This window comes from Cydia pomonella, chromosome 8, assembly GCF_033807575.1.
Source record: "Cydia pomonella isolate Wapato2018A chromosome 8, ilCydPomo1, whole genome shotgun sequence".
In the NCBI taxonomy this organism is placed as follows: Eukaryota; Metazoa; Arthropoda; class Insecta; order Lepidoptera; family Tortricidae; genus Cydia; species Cydia pomonella.
The window spans coordinates 6,376,812-6,395,593 of NC_084710.1; the positions used below are offsets into that span (position 1 = coordinate 6,376,812).

The window sequence follows — 18,782 nt, forward strand, 5'->3', positions numbered from 1 at the left end:
CGCTGACCTTCAGGTTCAGCATTATGCTGAGGCGAGCCCATTTCGTGGTAAACAATAGAATATGTTTCAATCTTTTTTTAGGGTTCCGTAGTCAACTAGGAACCCTTATAGTTTCGCCATGTCCGTCTGTCTGTCTACCCGAGGCTTTGCTCCGTGGTCGTTAGTCCTAAAAAGCCGAAATTTGGTATGGATATATAAATCAATAAATCCGACAAAGTCGTACAATAAAATCTGAAAATTTAATTTTTTTAGGGTTCCTCCCCTACACGTAAAGTGGGGGTAATTTTTTTTTTGCTTCAACCCTACAGTGTGGGATATCGTTGGAGAGTCCTTTTAAAACTAATAGGGGTCTTCAACAAACATTTTTTGATAAAGTGAATATATTCGGAGATAATCGCTCCGAAAGAAAAAAAAATGTGTCCCCCCCCTAACTTTTGAACCATAGGTCCAAAAAATATAAAAAAAGCGTGAAAGTAGAGCTTAAGAAAGACATTAAATGAAAACTATAGCGGATATGATCAGTTTAGCTGTTTGTGAGTTATCGCTAAAAGTTTCCCCTTCATAGTAAAAACTCGTACATCCACAGTTCATCCCTTGGTTAATAATCTACTATACTTTAAGCTCCAGTTTAGCTTATTGTGACGGAAGAGTAAGTACGGAACCCTACTCTGAGCATGGCCCGACATGCTCTTGGCTGATTTATTTTGTAATATATATACTTCTGTATCTAAATTAAGTTTTACCATGAAATAAATGATTTATGATTATGAAAATAAATATCTGTCGGGATAAGATGCTACGAAAAGTCACATGAGTATTTCCATACATTATTTATTTTTTATACTATGCCGGTGGCAAACAAGCATACGGCCCGCCTGATGGTAAGCAGTCTCCGTAGCCTTTGTACGCCTGCAACTCCGGAAGAGTTACATGCGTGTTGCCGACCCTAACACTCCGCACCCTCAAGTTTCGATCGGAGTTTTCTATCAATGACCTTTATATCTACATTATCTACCATAAAGCAGAAGTTTCATTATTATGCAAACAAAAAGTGATAGATATGTGCTTTGGTCTGAAATAGTGTTTTTATTTATTTATTTATTTTATACCTCATTTTTTTACCTCAATGAAATGTAATCACGGTGGACCCATGGTTAAATATGTGTACAAAACACGAAAGTTGAAAGTGTTACTAAGTATGTATAACCTAGTACCCAGCAAACATTTTTACCAATTGTAGTAAAAAATAAGTCCTAGGCCCCAATTATTTTCACGTATTGTTCACTTTTACTGCCATGTCAAAATATTGAGACAATAAAACATAAATTTCACTTCATAAATACACCATGAAGTATTTATGAAGTGAAATTTATGGTTGAAAATAAGACGAAATATGAGGTAATAAATCGAATCACTTACGTATTCCTTTAATGACGGCAGTAATTATCTAAGACCACAATGACACCTTAGTTCCTTTGATGTAACGCTTTCATAACGATTACAGCATATTGACGAATAAAGGCAACTTCGCTACCTGCTGTTATGTAGATTGTGCGTCTACCATGCGATATTAGTTTGTACCTAGGTACAAAACAAACCCATTCAACGCTAATCACGACACGTTGTCGTTTTGCCGCCGAAGCATTTCCTCTACATACCGAGAAATCTATGTTGTCGGTTACGACGTAGCGCTATACGACCGTAGCTCAGCGGTGAATGTGTTACTTGTGTATAAGTAATATATTTTACGTATAGAATCCATAGCACTAGTCTCCCCTTTCAGATGAGACCAGGGGTCGGCAAACCGTGACACGAAAACTGCGTGCTTGGTCTGAAATAAAGTTTATTTATTTATTTATTTTATACCTCAATTTTTTTTACCTCAATGAAATGTAATCACGGTGGACCCATGGTTAAATATGTGTACAAAACTCGAAAGTTGGTCCTTGGAAGTACGGAAAAATCACGAAGAAATAAATGTCTTATTATCATTTATTTTTAGTTGTAGGTATATCGTCACACCACAGCGGTTGGATCGATTGGTTCTTCATCTTTGCTGACAAGTATACAGGAACAAATACCTAGTGACTCCGTGCACACTAGAAGAGGCAATTAGCAACCTGAAAACTTTGCTAGGCTTCGTGGAGGAGCTGGGGTGGTTAGAGTAGCGCTAACTCGTTTCACGCAAAATAGGCACAATGGTTGTGGAGAGGGGGGCAAGACGGGGTGGCGGGCAAGACGGGGCAACGGCTGTATACCGCGCTAGAATCGACCAATCAGAAGCCCGCTAGCGCATGACGCTACGCCGCCATGATGTCTATCAGTTCACGCGGTGAGCGGCTAGACTGAAGGTTACGCACGTAATTTAATCTCAAAAAACTGTTTTTTGTCGTTTTGCTTGTTATTTTTGCGTTTTGTTTGGTGTGTGATTGCTGCCTTTACATACGCAGCACGGAATCGGCGTTAAATAATTGCTATGGAGCAACAACCACGCAAACAGGTACGTACTTGTCGTTTTCGAACGCGGCAAGTGTCATTTATTTAAAATTTGTTGAATCTGTTTAGGCACGCACGGGCAAGATGGGGTACCGGGTACCCCATCTTGCCCGTGCGTATTTTTAAGAAAGTTTTGAAATGATTATAAAGTTGTGGATTTGAATATCTTTAAATATTTTGTTGTAGAATGGTGAAAACGTATAAGAGAAAAACAAATAGAGCAGAATGGTCAGAGGAAGCTATGAAAAATGCGGTGGATGCTGTACTAGAAGGAAAAATGGGTTACCTGTCGGCAGCAAAGACATTTTCTGTCCCTCAGACGACTTTAGAAAGAAAAGTCAAAGTAGTTAGAGAGAAGTTGTCAGACGGTACTTCCACTAGCTATGAATTGAAAGTTCGTTTAGGCCCTAAAGATACGGTTTTTTCTAAAGAAGAGGAAAAAGAGCTGTATAATTATATACTAGACATGGAAAGTAGACTGTATGGTCTTACAATAAAAGACTTAAGGGGTCTAGCGTACAGTTTGGCGGTTAAAAATAATAAACAACATTCATTTAATAACGAGAAAAGAGAAGCTGGGAAAGATTGGGCACACAACTTTCTCAAGAGACATCCTGAATTGTCTATTCGACAGCCTGAGAGTACTTCAGCAGCTCGTGCTGCAGGATTTAACAAGCAAGTTGTAGATCAGTTTTATAACTTTTTGGGGAACGTTTATGATGAAAATAATTTAACTCCTGACAGAATTTTCAACTGTGACGAGACAGGTATTTCTATTGTTCCAAAAACCAAATCAAAAATAATAGCCAAAAGAGGGCGAAAGCAAGTCGGAGCGATCACTTCTGCAGAAAGAGGGACAACAATAACTGTTGAAATCTGTTTCAGTGCAAGTGGCCTATACATGCCACCCATGATGGTATTTCCTCGAAAGCGTATGGACCCGCAATTAATGCTAAATGCTGCACCAGGATCTTGGGGAGTATGCAGTGATTCGGGCTGGATGACAACGGAACTCTTTGCTGGCTGGTTTAAGAAATTCGTGGAATTTAGTGGAGCAACAACAGAACGACCTGTCCTGCTGTTGTTGGATGGACATAGTACTCACACTCAAAACATTGATCTCATCAATGAAGCGCGATCTCATGGAGTAATCATTCTATGTTTTCCTCCACACACTACTCACCGACTTCAAGTTGCTGATGTTGCATATATGAGGCCACTCAGCACGTATTATGACCATCAAATCACAGCATGGCTACGCAGTAATCCGGGGATGATCGTCACGGTGCGGCAAGTCGCAGAAATTTTTGGAAAGGCTTTTATACAAGCATCAACGATGTCTACAGCAGTAAATGGATTTAAAAAGTGCGGAATTTGGCCATATGACCCCACAGTTTTTACTGAAACTGACTTCGCTCCATCTCTAACCACAGACATCCCTCAACCAGAGCCGTCACCAGTTACTGAAACACCAATAACGGTTTCTGCAGAATCCAACAACGAAATACCAATGGAGATCGGTCTCACGGGAGCGACGTCATCGACCACTGTATCAGACAATGCCATACTAACTACTACTGTCGCGGCTTCCACAGCCGAATCCTTGTGTGTGTCTGCGTCCTCTGTGGATTCTCAAACAGAATCAAGCACCGTTTTGGATGTATCTCAGAGTTCAGCTATTTTACCAGTATCATCAGCACCTGAAGATTTACAGTTGCAACCCTCCGAAGTTGAAATGGAACCATTGATTCAAACAGCAGCAAAGTCACCAGAACCTGGATGTTCTACTTATAGACCAAGTACGCCACGAGAATCTAGTTTCATTGTTGCTAGTCCCCAACAAGTTATGCCTTTTCCTGCAACAAGGAAAATTACAAGAGCACCAACAAAGAGAGGAAAAACCGCTATTATTACCTCATCGCCCTACAAAAATGAGTTAGAAGATAAAATAAAAAAGAAACAAGAGGTGGTTGACGCTAAAGAGAAAAGGAAGGCTATAAGAGAATTAAAGAAAACTCAAAAAAATACCGTTGCTAATAAAAATAAAGTGACCAAAAAGAAAAAAAATACTAAAGCTACTCGAAAATCGACTGTAGGATCGGAAAATAGTGGTAGTGAGTCAGAAAATCCTCCGTGTTTATATTGTCACGGTCTCTATTTAGAGTCCACAGAAGGCTGGGTGGCGTGTTCGGCATGCCGAAAATGGGCACATTGTAGCTGTGCAGGTGTTGAAGACGAGGATGAAGAGACTGCCTTTAAATGTGAAATTTGTCCATAGCGTTTTACTGATTAATGTCGTGCAATTCCTTAAATTACTAAAAATTCCTATCGCCTCATCTTGCCCTGTAAGTGTACCCCATCTTGCCCTGTAGGTGTACCCCATCTTGACCCATAGGGTGCCCCGTCTTACCCCACTGGGGGGGCAAGATGGGGCGATAGGTAGGTTTGCGATTGTTGATTTTTTTAAATTTTATTATTACACTAGAGTTCCTAAGGAGTATTGATTATAAAAGACTAATTACCAAAGATGATTCTAAAAATAAAAAAATGTTTAAAATATTAAAGTTTTTTTTTTTATTCGATTTCAAACCTTAAGTCCCCCGTCTTGCCCCCCTCTCCCCTAGGTATATCGTCACACCACAGCGGTTGGATCGATTGGTTCTTCATCTTTGCTGACAAGTATACAGGAACAAATACCTAGTGACTCCGTGCACACTAGAAGAGGCAATTAGCAACCTGAAAACTTTGCTAGGCTTCGTGGAGGAGCTGGGGTGGTTAGAGTAGCGCTAACTCGTTTCACGCAAAATAGGCACAATGGTTGTCGATTTGCGGAAAATGCTCAGAAGCACTAACTAACTAACTCTTCATTTTTGCCGTCCCCTGACTTTATATGAATATTTAACGCGGTTGTTTCAGATAGATTTAATTGTTTCACAGCGTGTAGCGGCCATGAAATCCAATTTAAGGAAATACACTGAAATAAAAAGATTTAAGTCAACAAAAACACATCGAGAGGTGGATTAATTGGGATGTCAGATAAAGATCTCGTACTAGTTTCATAAGGAGTAGCTGATTTGACATTTGACAGGTGCCACTCCCATAGATACCATATCTTACTATTCCAAGTCGCATCATCACATTCATCAGTTTCATCACCCTCTAATATAAGAGCGCAAGTCAATCCAATAAAAATGAGAAACACTCATAGGGAATTCTCGAGCAATTCTCATACTGTCCCTCTTGCACCGAGAAAAATAAACTATGCTTTTCTTACCCAATAATTAATTGTAATTAACTTGCAGATTTTCACGCGTCTATACATCAAATAACCCTAATTAAAATAATTACTTTTTAAAGATAAATTATCTGTGACGACCTGTCTGGCCTAGTGGGTAGTGACCCTGCCGCAGGTTTAAATCCTAATAAGGGCATTTATTTGTTTGATGAGCACGAATAATTGTTCCTGTGATCACTTCCTGATTCATGGATGTTTTCTATGTATTTAAGTAATTATATTTTTATATAGTTTAAATCGTCAATTACTGGCCACTCTTTAATAACTGGCCACCTTATACTAAAAATGAATTATTTTCACCTAGTATAAACAAAATTATTTTAGTATTAGGTCAGTAATTGACTATTGAACCTCTACGTCTCGTTGTCTAAGTACCCACAACACAAGCTTTATTGAGCTTACTGTGGGACTTAGTAATAATAATAATGTCCTATAATATTTATTTATTTTATGTATTTGCAAGTTCCTGAGATGTTTGTTAATCGAGTTTACCAATAAAAGAATAAGCTCCTTATTTTATTATAAGTACCTAACTCGAAATTAAATGCAATAAAATGGATTATATTCCGTTCCGTGTAATCACTGCATTGAAGTCATTGAAGATACATTGTAAAGATAAATGACCGATTGACGCAAGTTACCACTGACTTAATAGGTCTAGTAGGATTAAACCTAACAAGTAAGTGTCAAGGGAGCTTCGGAAAAACAAGGAAGCAACATCTGGGTCACATCCTTTTGTTGACGATAGGTTGAAAATTAAAATATCCCCGTTAAGAATCGTAATATTGTATGATATAATGTGATAGGATGTCTGGACTAAAACAGATTTTTTTATTACTACGTCAGTGGCAAACAAGTATACAGCTACATCTTGCCTGATGGAAAACAGTATCCTTAGCCTATGTAAGTAAGCCTGCAACTCCAGAGGAGTTACATGCGCGTTGCCGACCCTAACACTCCGCACCCTCGTTGAGCTCTGACAAATAAACACAAAAACGAAACATACATTATTTCACTTTTGGACAATATTATGTGTGCATGTATTTATATAACGATTTTATCACACAATTTAATAGAAAAGGAGCACCCAAGGGTTCAAGTAGAAAGTGTACACAGGCTCAAGAGAGTTGTGAACCCAAGTGATGTATATTATAGGTAGGTGTAACTTAACTTTACATACACAACACACATCAACAAACAACATTTACAAATGTAACTACATTTTCCCGATTCGAAGATTCCCGACGGCCCGATTCGAAGAATGATTAAGACACGTTTAAGATCTTTAAAAGATCTATAACTAAACGACATGTCAAAATTGACGTTTATTTCGATTCCGCTGTGATCGCAATAAGATCTATCGACGATATTTCTAACGTCAAAGTGACATTGGTTGCCCGAATGGAGCTGCTTCTGTCAATTATACGACAAACAAACGATATCTAAATGAAAACTTATCTAAATCAGAACTTATCGTTATCGTATCACATTCTTCGAATCGGGCCGTTAGTTTAGATGTGAAATCTGTGCTCGATAGATTAGAACGGTGACATTATATTCCATAATTAGATACATCTGTATTGTAATTTTATGTTTGTATTAATGAACAGAATATACAGTCAATCTTCTAAGTTCGAGGCTACCAGTACCGACTAAGTCGTGTCTAGTTAGTAGCACGCAAAAACCAGTACCGATACTTGGGCAACCGCGTGTGAGACAATATGTCATATTAGAAAAGTCGTGATCATGTTATTAGCGAGTGTTTAGTCTGAGTAGCAGAGTACTTTCATATTGTACGATTGGAATGGTAATTTTCTGTTTGTGCAGTTTTAATAAATTCTAGTTGTTGTTCTTCAAGTCTTCCGGCCCGAAGTCCCTTCGTAGGTCACTTCTGGATTTACTACATAATTGATGTAAGGTCAATATGAAAGACCTACAAGATTTTCGTCGATTTTAACTCTTGCGTTCTATTTGTTTTCCATATTTATAAAATGCTTAAACTACTTATATATTTTTTCATATACAGCTCAACTATTGAACAATTGTCGCTAACTTTGGGACAAACAGCCTTGATATTGGAGAAAATGCAATTAGTAATAAAGAATGCTGGAAAGCCGTGCAAAGAGAATTAATTTGGTTAGTCCCTTTACTAGGTATTAAATTAGTTAAATTAATAATGTATCTACGTAGGTAGTGTAGCTTAATTTATAATCTGCTTCCCAATAAGGAAATCTTTTTAATCTATTGCGTACGCGTATTGCAAAATCATGATTATCTACTTCTACTCGTCGCGCCGATAATAGCATTGCAAACATCCGTGAGAACATTCTGCCAAATGACTTTTACCAGTACCAGATATTACCCGTACCAACGTAATAAAAAAACATATACAATACTGCGTCTTAAGGTTAATGCACTATCAAGTCAAAAGCAGTAAGCAATGGATTGTTCCTAAAAAAATAGACGCGAAATTATGATATGATTTTGTTATCAGGCAACTTGCACTTTCGTTCGCATAGAAAGTCGTATTTGGCTCACTTTACTCGTTCACTTCAAGAATCCGCATTCTTGATAGAATAAAGTCGCATGTCTCTATAATACCTAAGCATGTGTGTCGTTGTTCTTCCAAAGATCCGTTAATTCGTACGTAATTAACATTTGCTTTCGTGAAATCTGCGCGTGCGGTCGAAATCAGATCTTTGGCTAAGGTAATAAAGAAATCAATATACGTTGTTGATGTTGCTATGCCGCGATTATTTTATATGTGTGAATTAATGCACGTTTTATCATTATCACTGCTTTGTATAACGAGACTTGTATTTATTTTCAAAACGAAAGTTTGCGAGACAGTGAAAGTTGCATTTGAACGCTGAAATGCGGTGCGGTGGAGATGAAACATTGACGTATGCATTGAAAACAACTTGATTTGAAAAATATTGATTTGGTCATAAAACATACGTAAACCTTTCTACTATGAAACCTACGCAGACCGCGGATAAAATATCAGTTGCATATCCAATACCCATATACCTCAATTCAACGTTTCGATATGATAAGATTTTCGCTCAAACAAATAGAACATTTCATATACGAGAAGCATTTCCAGAATGTTACTCCGAGTCACCAGAGCCGACACACTGCCTAATACGTAGAATGATTCTTAATCTCTAGGACTTTGAACAGTTTACTGTTTCAGCTCACGCACATGCGTTAAGGAAACCCTTTATTCACCCGGAAAATCTTGACACACGCGTACGGATTTTTTTAAACAGGAACCCACAAACGAACACGAGTCAAGCTGCCAGACGTTCCGAGTAAGCCAAAGGTACGTTTGGCATCTGCATAATGCGTCTGGCTTACATCCATACCACTTCTAATTGGTATAGGATGTAGTGTTAGCAGATTACTCAAAAAGGATACAATTTCGACCTGCTTTTCAACCAGAACAACGAACGTTGGTAGAACGAACAAAACCCACATATGCTAATACATGTCCTTATCAGGTGAGGTTCAATGTGTTAAGGGTATCCTTATGACACTGTTATTGGGCCTCACTTCATGGAAGGTCATCAAAATGGGTAAAATTACCTCGCGTTCCTACGACACGTCTTTAGAGAACATTGCACATATAATTGAGTCGCTTAGCTCCAAAGTCTGATAAATTATCCACCTTTTACCTTTTCTTTGTATACCAAAATTATAAAATCTCAGAGTTGGATTTATCCGGGTTTGAAGTTAAGCGATTCAATTTTGAGTGATCATATACGCTTGTGGGTGACTAGAGGAAAAGTACTATTTATTATACAGTTATCCCATATTTATGCCGGGCATGGCATCAGTGTTTTTCCAAGAAGTGCCTCGGGTCTTGCACAAACTTGTACATTTCGTAAGCAATGCTTGATGCACTATTGCGCCGCTTGGTTGACAGGTGAGGACATAAGTGCAATTATTGTTTGAAACTTGGGCTTTCCCGAGAAATACTTCGACGAATTCGGATGGTAAATGTGAGCCTTGACTAGGTATGCTGTTAAATTTAACCTAATATTTGCTTGGTGGTCAAAAATCGTGGGTTCAAATTACGGTTTGTGTTTGTGCTGCGTAGCTGGAGAGAAAAAATGTAAATGCAAAAAGATGACTAAAAATTTAATCAAGATCCTTTAACCCCTTCAAACCTGAATTACGAGATTGTGTTTAAAAAAATATTTCTGTCAATTAACTGTATATTTATGGTCTAAATGAACGATTTTAGGTAAAAAAATTTTTTTTTGATTTATATTTTTCTAGATATTTTTGTGTCCATTGTAATGGACAGGAGGACTTAACTGTTGCTTTAATTGTATATATGTATTAGTTTATGTGAGGTTTTTAAGTTGGGCATTAAGGGTACTAAAATAATATGTAACACGTTTTTTTTAAATATTTTTTTATTATTATTTGGTATAAAAAATGAAAAAAAGCAAACTCATTATGTGTTTTGGTGGAATGCTCTAAAACAATTCCTTTCACTTACAAAACACAAATGTATATCGCATTTTAGGCAGTAGACATGTGTTTTGCCTTTACAGCCAGGTTTTTTGCACCTTGTAGCTTCTTTTTTTTGTCGTATTCTGGTAAATGGTCGACAGTGTCGTACTGTATTTCACTAGCTGGCCTAAATTCGATACACCGGCGACTCTTCGGTGTACTAGGTGGTGTATTTATTGGACTGCTGTTTCCAGAACTAGATGGACGTCCTCTTTTTCTTGAAAGAAGTGGTTGTCCCATTTTTATTAGAGCTTCAGCTACTCGTTGTCGGAAATGCAGAAGGTCTAAAATATCTTTGTCTAATATTTTACAAACTTGACAGTCTTCTTTATATTCTTACCAGCTGTTAGTCACCGCCAAGTCAATCGCGTGAAATATCATTCGCAACGTCCATTTTTTAGACCTTATAAAAATGCGGTACAGGCTAAGTAAATGGTCAATTTTATCAACGCCTCCCATACCGTTGTTATATAGTCGTACAAGTTCTGGACGTGGAATTGATATGTACTCTTTCGACACTTTGTTCCATCTTCGCGCCTCATCTTCCTCTCCGATCCCAACAAAATTAGATGCAAGTATTACAGCTTTGTTATCCATCCATTTGAGGACTACCACATCTTTTGAGCTATTGGTAACTTGTTCTGAGTATCCTCTTTCTTTAAAAAGTAATAATATTCAGTAACATAATATATTACTTGTACACTTTTTTATTTACAGTCGGATCCTAATGTCCATTCCAGTGGACAAACAAAGTTACTCATATTTTGCCAGGAATATTGATAAAAGTTACTTAGATTTTTAGATAAATACAAACATTAACGTCCAACCTACTTGAAAAAAAATATGTTATATTCATAAACAATCAATTTGCCAAAGAAAATAATTGAACAAAGTTAGCTTACCCGTACTGCGTCTACTCATGGCTGCCGTCAACATTCGACTTATTGTTTCGATATACCCACATAATTTTTCTTGGAACTTGATGAAGCATAAACAATTCACAATGACTAAAGAGCACGGCTAAATGTTTACATTACCTTTAGAACAACACTGGGTCACATTACAAAAAAATATCAGTAATGTCCATTGATATGGACGCCGGGTCTGAAGGGGTTAAACAGACAAGAGTAATAGTGCGCCATTTATATTTTTTTGTATTTGGGCAATAAAGTTTAAATAAATATTTACTTTAAATCGGCATCGAAGGCAGGTTTATCGATTTCGTGCTTCCGATAATTTCAGTTCCTTCGATTTCAGTTCTTCCTTTTCGATGTTGATACCAAGAACTTTTAACAGTTTTGTTTTAACACATTCACCACTGAGCTACGGTCGTAGCGCTACGTCGTAGCCGAAGACATGGATTTCCAGGTATGTAGCGGAAATGCTTTGTAGAGGCAAAACGACAACTTGTCGTAATAGCGCTGAGTGGGTTGAGTACGGAATAGACAATTTACAAAAGACTTGCTTCGGGGTTTTTCCTAATGCAGAGGCATCGTAATCTAAGGCAGCGAGCGTGATGGGCACCTTTGCGTCAGGAGCAGCCGTACAGTAGGTAGATGTTTATACATATTTAGGTGTAGATATATTTTAGTGATTAAGTTTAGTTTCAAATATGTTTATTAAATTACAAAGTTTACCAATTTACAAAAACATGCACCTCAATTTTAGAGGAAAAACGCGTTAATCTAACTGCTGAGCTCTTATTTTTTTCCAAGAATAAAAGAAGGTAAAACCCAGTCATGTGCACATATCGATACACCTAGGCCATCTAGTTTCCATTAATCAAAGAGCCTATTAAGTTTGCTTGCAAGTTATTATGCTCCAGTTGTTTTCAAGATGCAACGTCGATCACGATATCACGTTCATATGTCAAGGGTGCTAGCTAGGGATGTTATTGTAACATTGGATTAAGGATCAATAAGGTCTAAGGTAAGATAAGTAAAAGTCTAAGGTCGCTAGACAGAGAATGAAGGACTTTGGAGCAGGCAATCTGGAACCGAAGGAATTCAAAGCGCCCTTGACCTCCGTTATCCGACACATGGGGAAAAAAGCTCTTGAGTAGACAAAAGTCTTGAGGAGGTGATTACACAAAAGATCCCGACGATCCAAAATGTATCCGCAAGGGTTCCTGAAACGCTTAGATAAGGTCTAAAGTGCCAAGTCCGAAGGAGGATCAAAAAGGTCAAAAGAAGAAACATTTTTGTAAACCATTATGACATGTAATGCGTTATAAATGCATTATTGTTTGTAAGAAAGGTTGCCTCTTGTTTATTTTGTAAAAAAAAGTGAGCGGTTCCGTGGGAATCTGCTGAATCCTACACCGAAACAGGGTACGCAGAGACGCCCAGGCCAATCTAGCTTTAGTTAAGTATTAGATCTATTTCCATTATGATACTGATATGATATAGATCTGTCAGTGTGAAAAGTGACGTTTTTGGTTGAAGAAATATTATTTTTGACACTGACAGTATCATACTGGAAATGGATCTAATAACTAAAACAAGAATTGGCTTGGCAGACAGAACAGAAAGCTGTGGCGTCATAATAATTTTTAGTTTGTAAGATGAATATTAATTTTGTATTTACGGTAATATAAACAATTTAAGTAGGTTTCAATTTATTTATTTACTTAAACTTAAGTGCACAGTGAAAAATGTACAAAATGCGAACTTAATGCCAAAAGGCACTCTCTACCAGTTAACCCTCGGGCCAAACAGATAAATAATCAAGCAGTAGCAGGAATAGGGGCAGGAAATATTAACAATGTACGAGAAATGTATATAAAACATATAATTTATATATTTATCATTTGCGCCTTAGTTATCCTGAATATACAGCTTTCCATCAGGTGTCTAGTCTGCTCGTTTGCAGCCTACTAGATAAAAAAAAATTGCCTGATATTTGATTTGTATTATTTAGGCGCTCTAGAATCCAGGTGTAACTTCTGTAAACATGAAGAACAGTTAAATGGCTGTAATAAGAGATTCTGATCAAAGAAGACATCGTGACTGAGGCTGAGGAATACTGCTTATCAGTACCTGTCCCCTTATTATGGTATAGCCTTATGTCTAATCAATAAGAAAAAAAACGTAATGGTAAAAAGACTGAAAAACTAACCGCGTTTTCTTTGTCTTTTACGATAAACACGTACTTTGGCTGAAGTGTGGACGCACATCACTATTTATTTATTTAGCACAAACCTCGTTACAAGCCGATACCAGTGTTATTTTCTTTAAATTACTCTTGAACGACAACTATTCGCCAGGTGCGCAATTCAGAGCAAGGTTAATTACACAGATCGTACACAGTCAACCAATCCCATGGTCCTAAATTCGTTAGCCATTACGGCTATTTTTGATCGACAGCAAATAGTGCTCATATGTAAGCCTAGAATTAGGTAACTCTTATTGCGTTTTGTTTAGAGTTTACATTTGAATGGCAGCGAGCCCGATCCATCCATATGTGCTCGTTACACCGAGTCACGAGTTCAAATGCAATTAAAATGCTAAAGTCGCTTTAATAATAACCAATGATAATTCATTTTTATTGCTTGATGTTCGAAGTGGCAGAACTGATCACTCGATCAGGGTCAGTGTCAGGTCGAAGCTAATTTGATAAGTAGGTACAAGCTTTTATCGATAACTGTAATTTTCTTTCCACAGGCAACTAATACTCGAGACAATTCTAACAACCTCAAACAAAATAAGTTTGCGTTGTTTTATCACAGAGTTCCCATGGCCACATCCTGTCTCCATCATCACATCAGCTCCATGTCATTATAATATTGCGTTTTCATCCGATTTACATTATCCATAATTTCATCTCAATCGGATACCGGGGGGTCAAATTTAGCTTAGACGCACAAAAACATATAAACAGGGCAAGTTAGTTAGTAAATATTAAAGCTTGGAATATTTAATGATGTTTATTGCTATCTAAAGTGAGGAAATCCATTTAAAAGGCGGTTTATTGGCAATTCCATGATAATTTGCTAAGTCTGTTGAATAATCTCATAAAACGGTTGGGGAAATAGATTCTTCAGCAATTTGCGGTTCAAGTTAATTTGGAAGTACATACTTATGCTAAGACTGCCCAAGTCAAATGAACCGTAAATTGCTAAAGAATCAATTTCCTCGACTTTATACATATCCGACGAAACAAGAAGTTGTTTTCAAACTAACCGAATGAAGTACACGTTCATGTTTGTAAGCATCATGATCATAATATTATGTTTGTCAATTATAAGTGTCTATGTAACTATATTAACTGTTCTCTAGAAGGTACAACTGTCTTCTTGATTTTATAAGCCAAAATACATATACGGATTGCCATGTCTTTATTTGAGTAAAGACTATTATAAAAGTTATAAAAAATGTATAAGTACTTAACCGAATATTTTTCAACGACAAGTGATGTGTTCATTAAGTCTGCACTTGTAGCTAATACATATGAAAATAATGACATTAAATAAACGCTTTTATGGGTACGCTATGGGGGTTTTTATCCTAATTAGACGATTAGACGAAGGCAAAAAAAAAACCTCTTTTGTCCCTGATCTGATAAGTAGGCACCTCTACATTACTAATCACAGGCTATTTACTAGTGATTTTAGCGTTAAGATATTTATCGGGAAAGCCTTGTTACTGGAAAAGTTATCTTAGAGTTAGAAACACATCGATAAACATCCTAAAAGACTTTCTATGTACTTTGGCAAAAATCCTTAACCGTGTGTTAATATGTAACTGGTTTTAGAGAAATTCACGGTGTGTGTTCTACTCGTAGAATCGAAAATGCCTACACTTGCCTACATTGGATGTTAGTTAACGCCTAAGCTATAAAAACATATTACAAAAATTGGTCACACAAATTTTCGGGTTATTCCCACTAGTTACCACCAAGTTGTTACCAGTGGTAACTACTGGGAATTATTTTCCCACCTTTTACCACTGGTAACTACTGGGAAAAAAAAATCCCACTAGTTACCACCAACTTGGTTTGGTGGTAACTAGTGGGATTGACAGGTTATCCGTATAAAGATACAAGCAAATCTCGTCCTTATGGCAAGCGACAAAGTAGGACGTTTTGCCGGTTTCGGTCACATATATATTACGATTCTCAGGAAACATATGAGCAATTACGAAACTAATAAATGTTTAGTACAAAGTGACTTTGCTTGAATCATTTTACATAGATTAGGAAAGAAAACAGAGGCGTGCATTGGTGATACAATCTGTCGGCTGTCTGACACCAGCGCGTGACGTGAAGTGCATTTTTACGACACACATTTAGGATTCAAGTCTGACTTTTACGCGAAATTTTGTACACAAGGTAGTTACTAAGCGGCGCGGCGTGGTATTGAGACTTAAACCTGAGCAAGCAAATACATAGTATAATATGTGAAGCTGAGTCTCGAATTTTGGTTATATCGTGTGGTGGGGGCTAGGTTATCCATTGTTATAAGTAACCCTTTTCCAATCATTTTTCTTTCATTTACAGATAAGTTATAATATATGTTTACCACACCAGCTCGGAAAGGCTCTCTTTGTATTTCAAAAACGGATAAGAAAGTTGCATCTTATCCCGAGGCAAAGTAATCTCATGCAAATATCTTCCCGTAAAGAACTGTCAAGCTGTTTACCCATAATATATTTACAACGTATTTCATACATACGAGTACATTTTAGCGAATTACGATTGCGTTGACCGACGGTTTGTTGCATGGTTCTTAGTGTCTCTGCCTATCTTCTTCTGCCTCATAAGTGCCTTTAAGTTTATTGTTTGACGTTTGTCGTTGACATATATGATGGATATTTTCAAGTATAACCTCAAAAAAAATTAAATACAGATAAACCAAAACACATCAACGGCGTATTTGATCAATAATTGTACATCGATACCTTGATATATTTAGTACATATAAAGTCATGTATTTGGAGATTTTAGAAGATGATTAAATAATATCTTTAAATAACAGATCACATTCCGCCAACTTGAAAATGTGATTGTTGTGACAAGTCAACTGGTGTTGCCACTATGTTTCGCCATTATTTCCATTTTATTTAAAGCCCGGTAGGTTCGTGTTTTTCTCTTACTCTTACTGAGTGTAAGAGCGAGCAAGATGGATGTGCGTGCTCGGGACCGCGGATATCACGTTTTGAATGAATGAAATGAAATGAATTTCGAATTTTAATTTGTTGTTAGTTAAAAAAAAAATGCTTTCCTTCAAAAATAAAGTTGCGCATTATTAGAAGTAATTTTCATATTCTTTACTTTTGTACATAAATGGTAACAATTTTTTTTAGTGCGTCTTAAACCTATGTTCGAGGTTTTTTTTACATCGAGCGAAAGTCAAAAAATCAGGGTATGAATCGATGAAGCCATTAGAGAAAACTCTCAAGCTTGCTAATAAAATCTTTGGCTACCGTAGTGTGATCTAAAGCGGTACGAATTATCATAAACTATGCTCTGAACCTACGGCACCTTAATTTCTACAGTTTCTTGTGGCACATAAACATGCGTTAACTCATTATTGCTCATTTACATCAATTAATTACATACCAACATCAACACTCAACTAACTATTGGTCGATCTTATTTCTTTGTAATAACGTTTACGAATAATTAGTTAAGTGTGTCTTCGATGGTACAAGCATTGTTATTAACGTTAGAGGAAATTGATTATGTAAGCACATTAATCATTTCAACGTGGCTTCCTATTGGAATATTCTCATTGACATATATCTAAGGATGGGCCTTACGGGCACTGAGAATAGTGCTACTTCAGTGGTGTCACTCGCAAATTCGAGCCAATCGTGCAGACTAACGCAACTAGTTACGTCCAATCAAGCGCGTGATGCGAACTCATCAATCAATCGCGTTGTGGCGTTAGACTGCACGATTGACTCGAATTCGTGTGCGTCTCACCGGGGTACCTTCCTTCTTTATTTGTCCGGGGTCCTTAGATATTTGTCAATGGCTACAGCAGTGCAGTTTCAATCTGTAAACTTCACACATGTAAATCCAACGGGAATCGTGTTTTATTGTGAGGTAAGTATATCTACATTTTTTATTCTTACTGCTCAAAAGAAAGAAGGGGCCACTAAGAATTTTTATCTTTTTATATATAAACATCTTTAGTATATCTCTAAAATACAAATTAAAAATCTATAAATAGGTACCTACTCTGTGCGTGCTGGTACATAATCTTATCATTATTTAAAGCGAGATTAATTGGTCATTAAATAATGAAGTCGTGCATTCTCACTGAGATCATTAATTGCTATTATGTTTGTAAACTGTTTTATTGTCACGTTTATTGCACTGATTTTTATTCAGTTACTTTGATCGTACAAGAGATGAGAAATAAATAGAGACTACCAATCCTACAAAATTGTGCAACGAATTGAAGATAGAGTAATAGATATCGTCACTTTAGCTATACTGCAGCCTTGTCCTTACTATAGTCCGTTCGCGTTAAGACTGTTCAGTTTACAGCATGTAAAATCACCATTGCCGGGTGCCCGCCGGCCTAGCGATGTTCGTAACCAATCAAATCGATCCTAAAGTATGCCTTCAACTGGTCACAAACTTTAGAAGCTTAGGAACGATTTGATTGGTTACGGGGGTGTCGAGGCCGGCGGACAATGATGATTTTACAGTATCCTTAACGCGAATGAACTATAATCAGTCCTTTTTTTTTGTACCAAGCATTTATGTACCGATATCTTTATTTTTTTACAGTGAAGCTTCGCCAAAGAGCCGAAAATATACCCTAGACTCCGAAAGTAACTTAACATATATTAGCAGTGTTTATTATTCATTCGTCTGTGTTACTAATATCCCTCTTATTTCCGTAATCTCAAATTCCATACATTACCTGTATTAAATTACTTGTCGTTGCTTTAAAATGCTGGTGTGGTTATAAGACCATTTAAGTCAATATCAGACTTACATTTACATAGTAGGAAACCACGAAGTGGCAAAGTTTTTTTTTTTTCCAATTAGCTTTTAATTAAATTGTGTAAGTACCTGTCGTGATTTATTCAAAATTATCTGTATAATAAGTGTGATTAAATTCTGCAGCCTGGTTTTTCCTATCTTATCTAATCTATTTAAGTATTATGTGGGACTATGCTTTATTATGGGATGGTAGTTAATAGTACATTGTGATACAAGTGTGGTAAGTTGGTCATCACACACGAGGCGAAATTGTTCGCGCGAATTGCAAGTGAGCGCGCAATAAGAATGCCGATGTGTGTAATGATCATAGCACACGCGTTTCATACGACGTTTTTCAACACACTTCACTAGGATGCTGGAAAGCCCTGGTGTATACGAGATATAAATATTTTAGAATATGTCTCGCGAAAGTTTAATTTCGAACTTTGTTTTAGTCAGCAACCTAATACAACCTTTATTGACTTCTTGATTCTTTAACTGGTTATTCTTGGAAGCCATACTAAGGCTC

General features: G+C 37.0%; 1 protein-coding gene across 1 annotated transcript; it reads left to right on the forward strand.

Moving 5' to 3' along the window:
• The first annotated feature begins 2,683 nt into the window (after positions 1-2,683).
• LOC133520311 (uncharacterized) lies at positions 2,684-5,520 on the forward strand. Its single transcript, XM_061854680.1, has 2 exons — positions 2,684-4,525; positions 5,413-5,520. Exons 1-2 carry the CDS (start codon positions 2,684-2,686, stop codon positions 5,518-5,520), a joined length of 1,950 nt encoding a protein of 649 aa, XP_061710664.1.
• Positions 5,521-18,782: the final 13,262 nt, after the last annotated feature.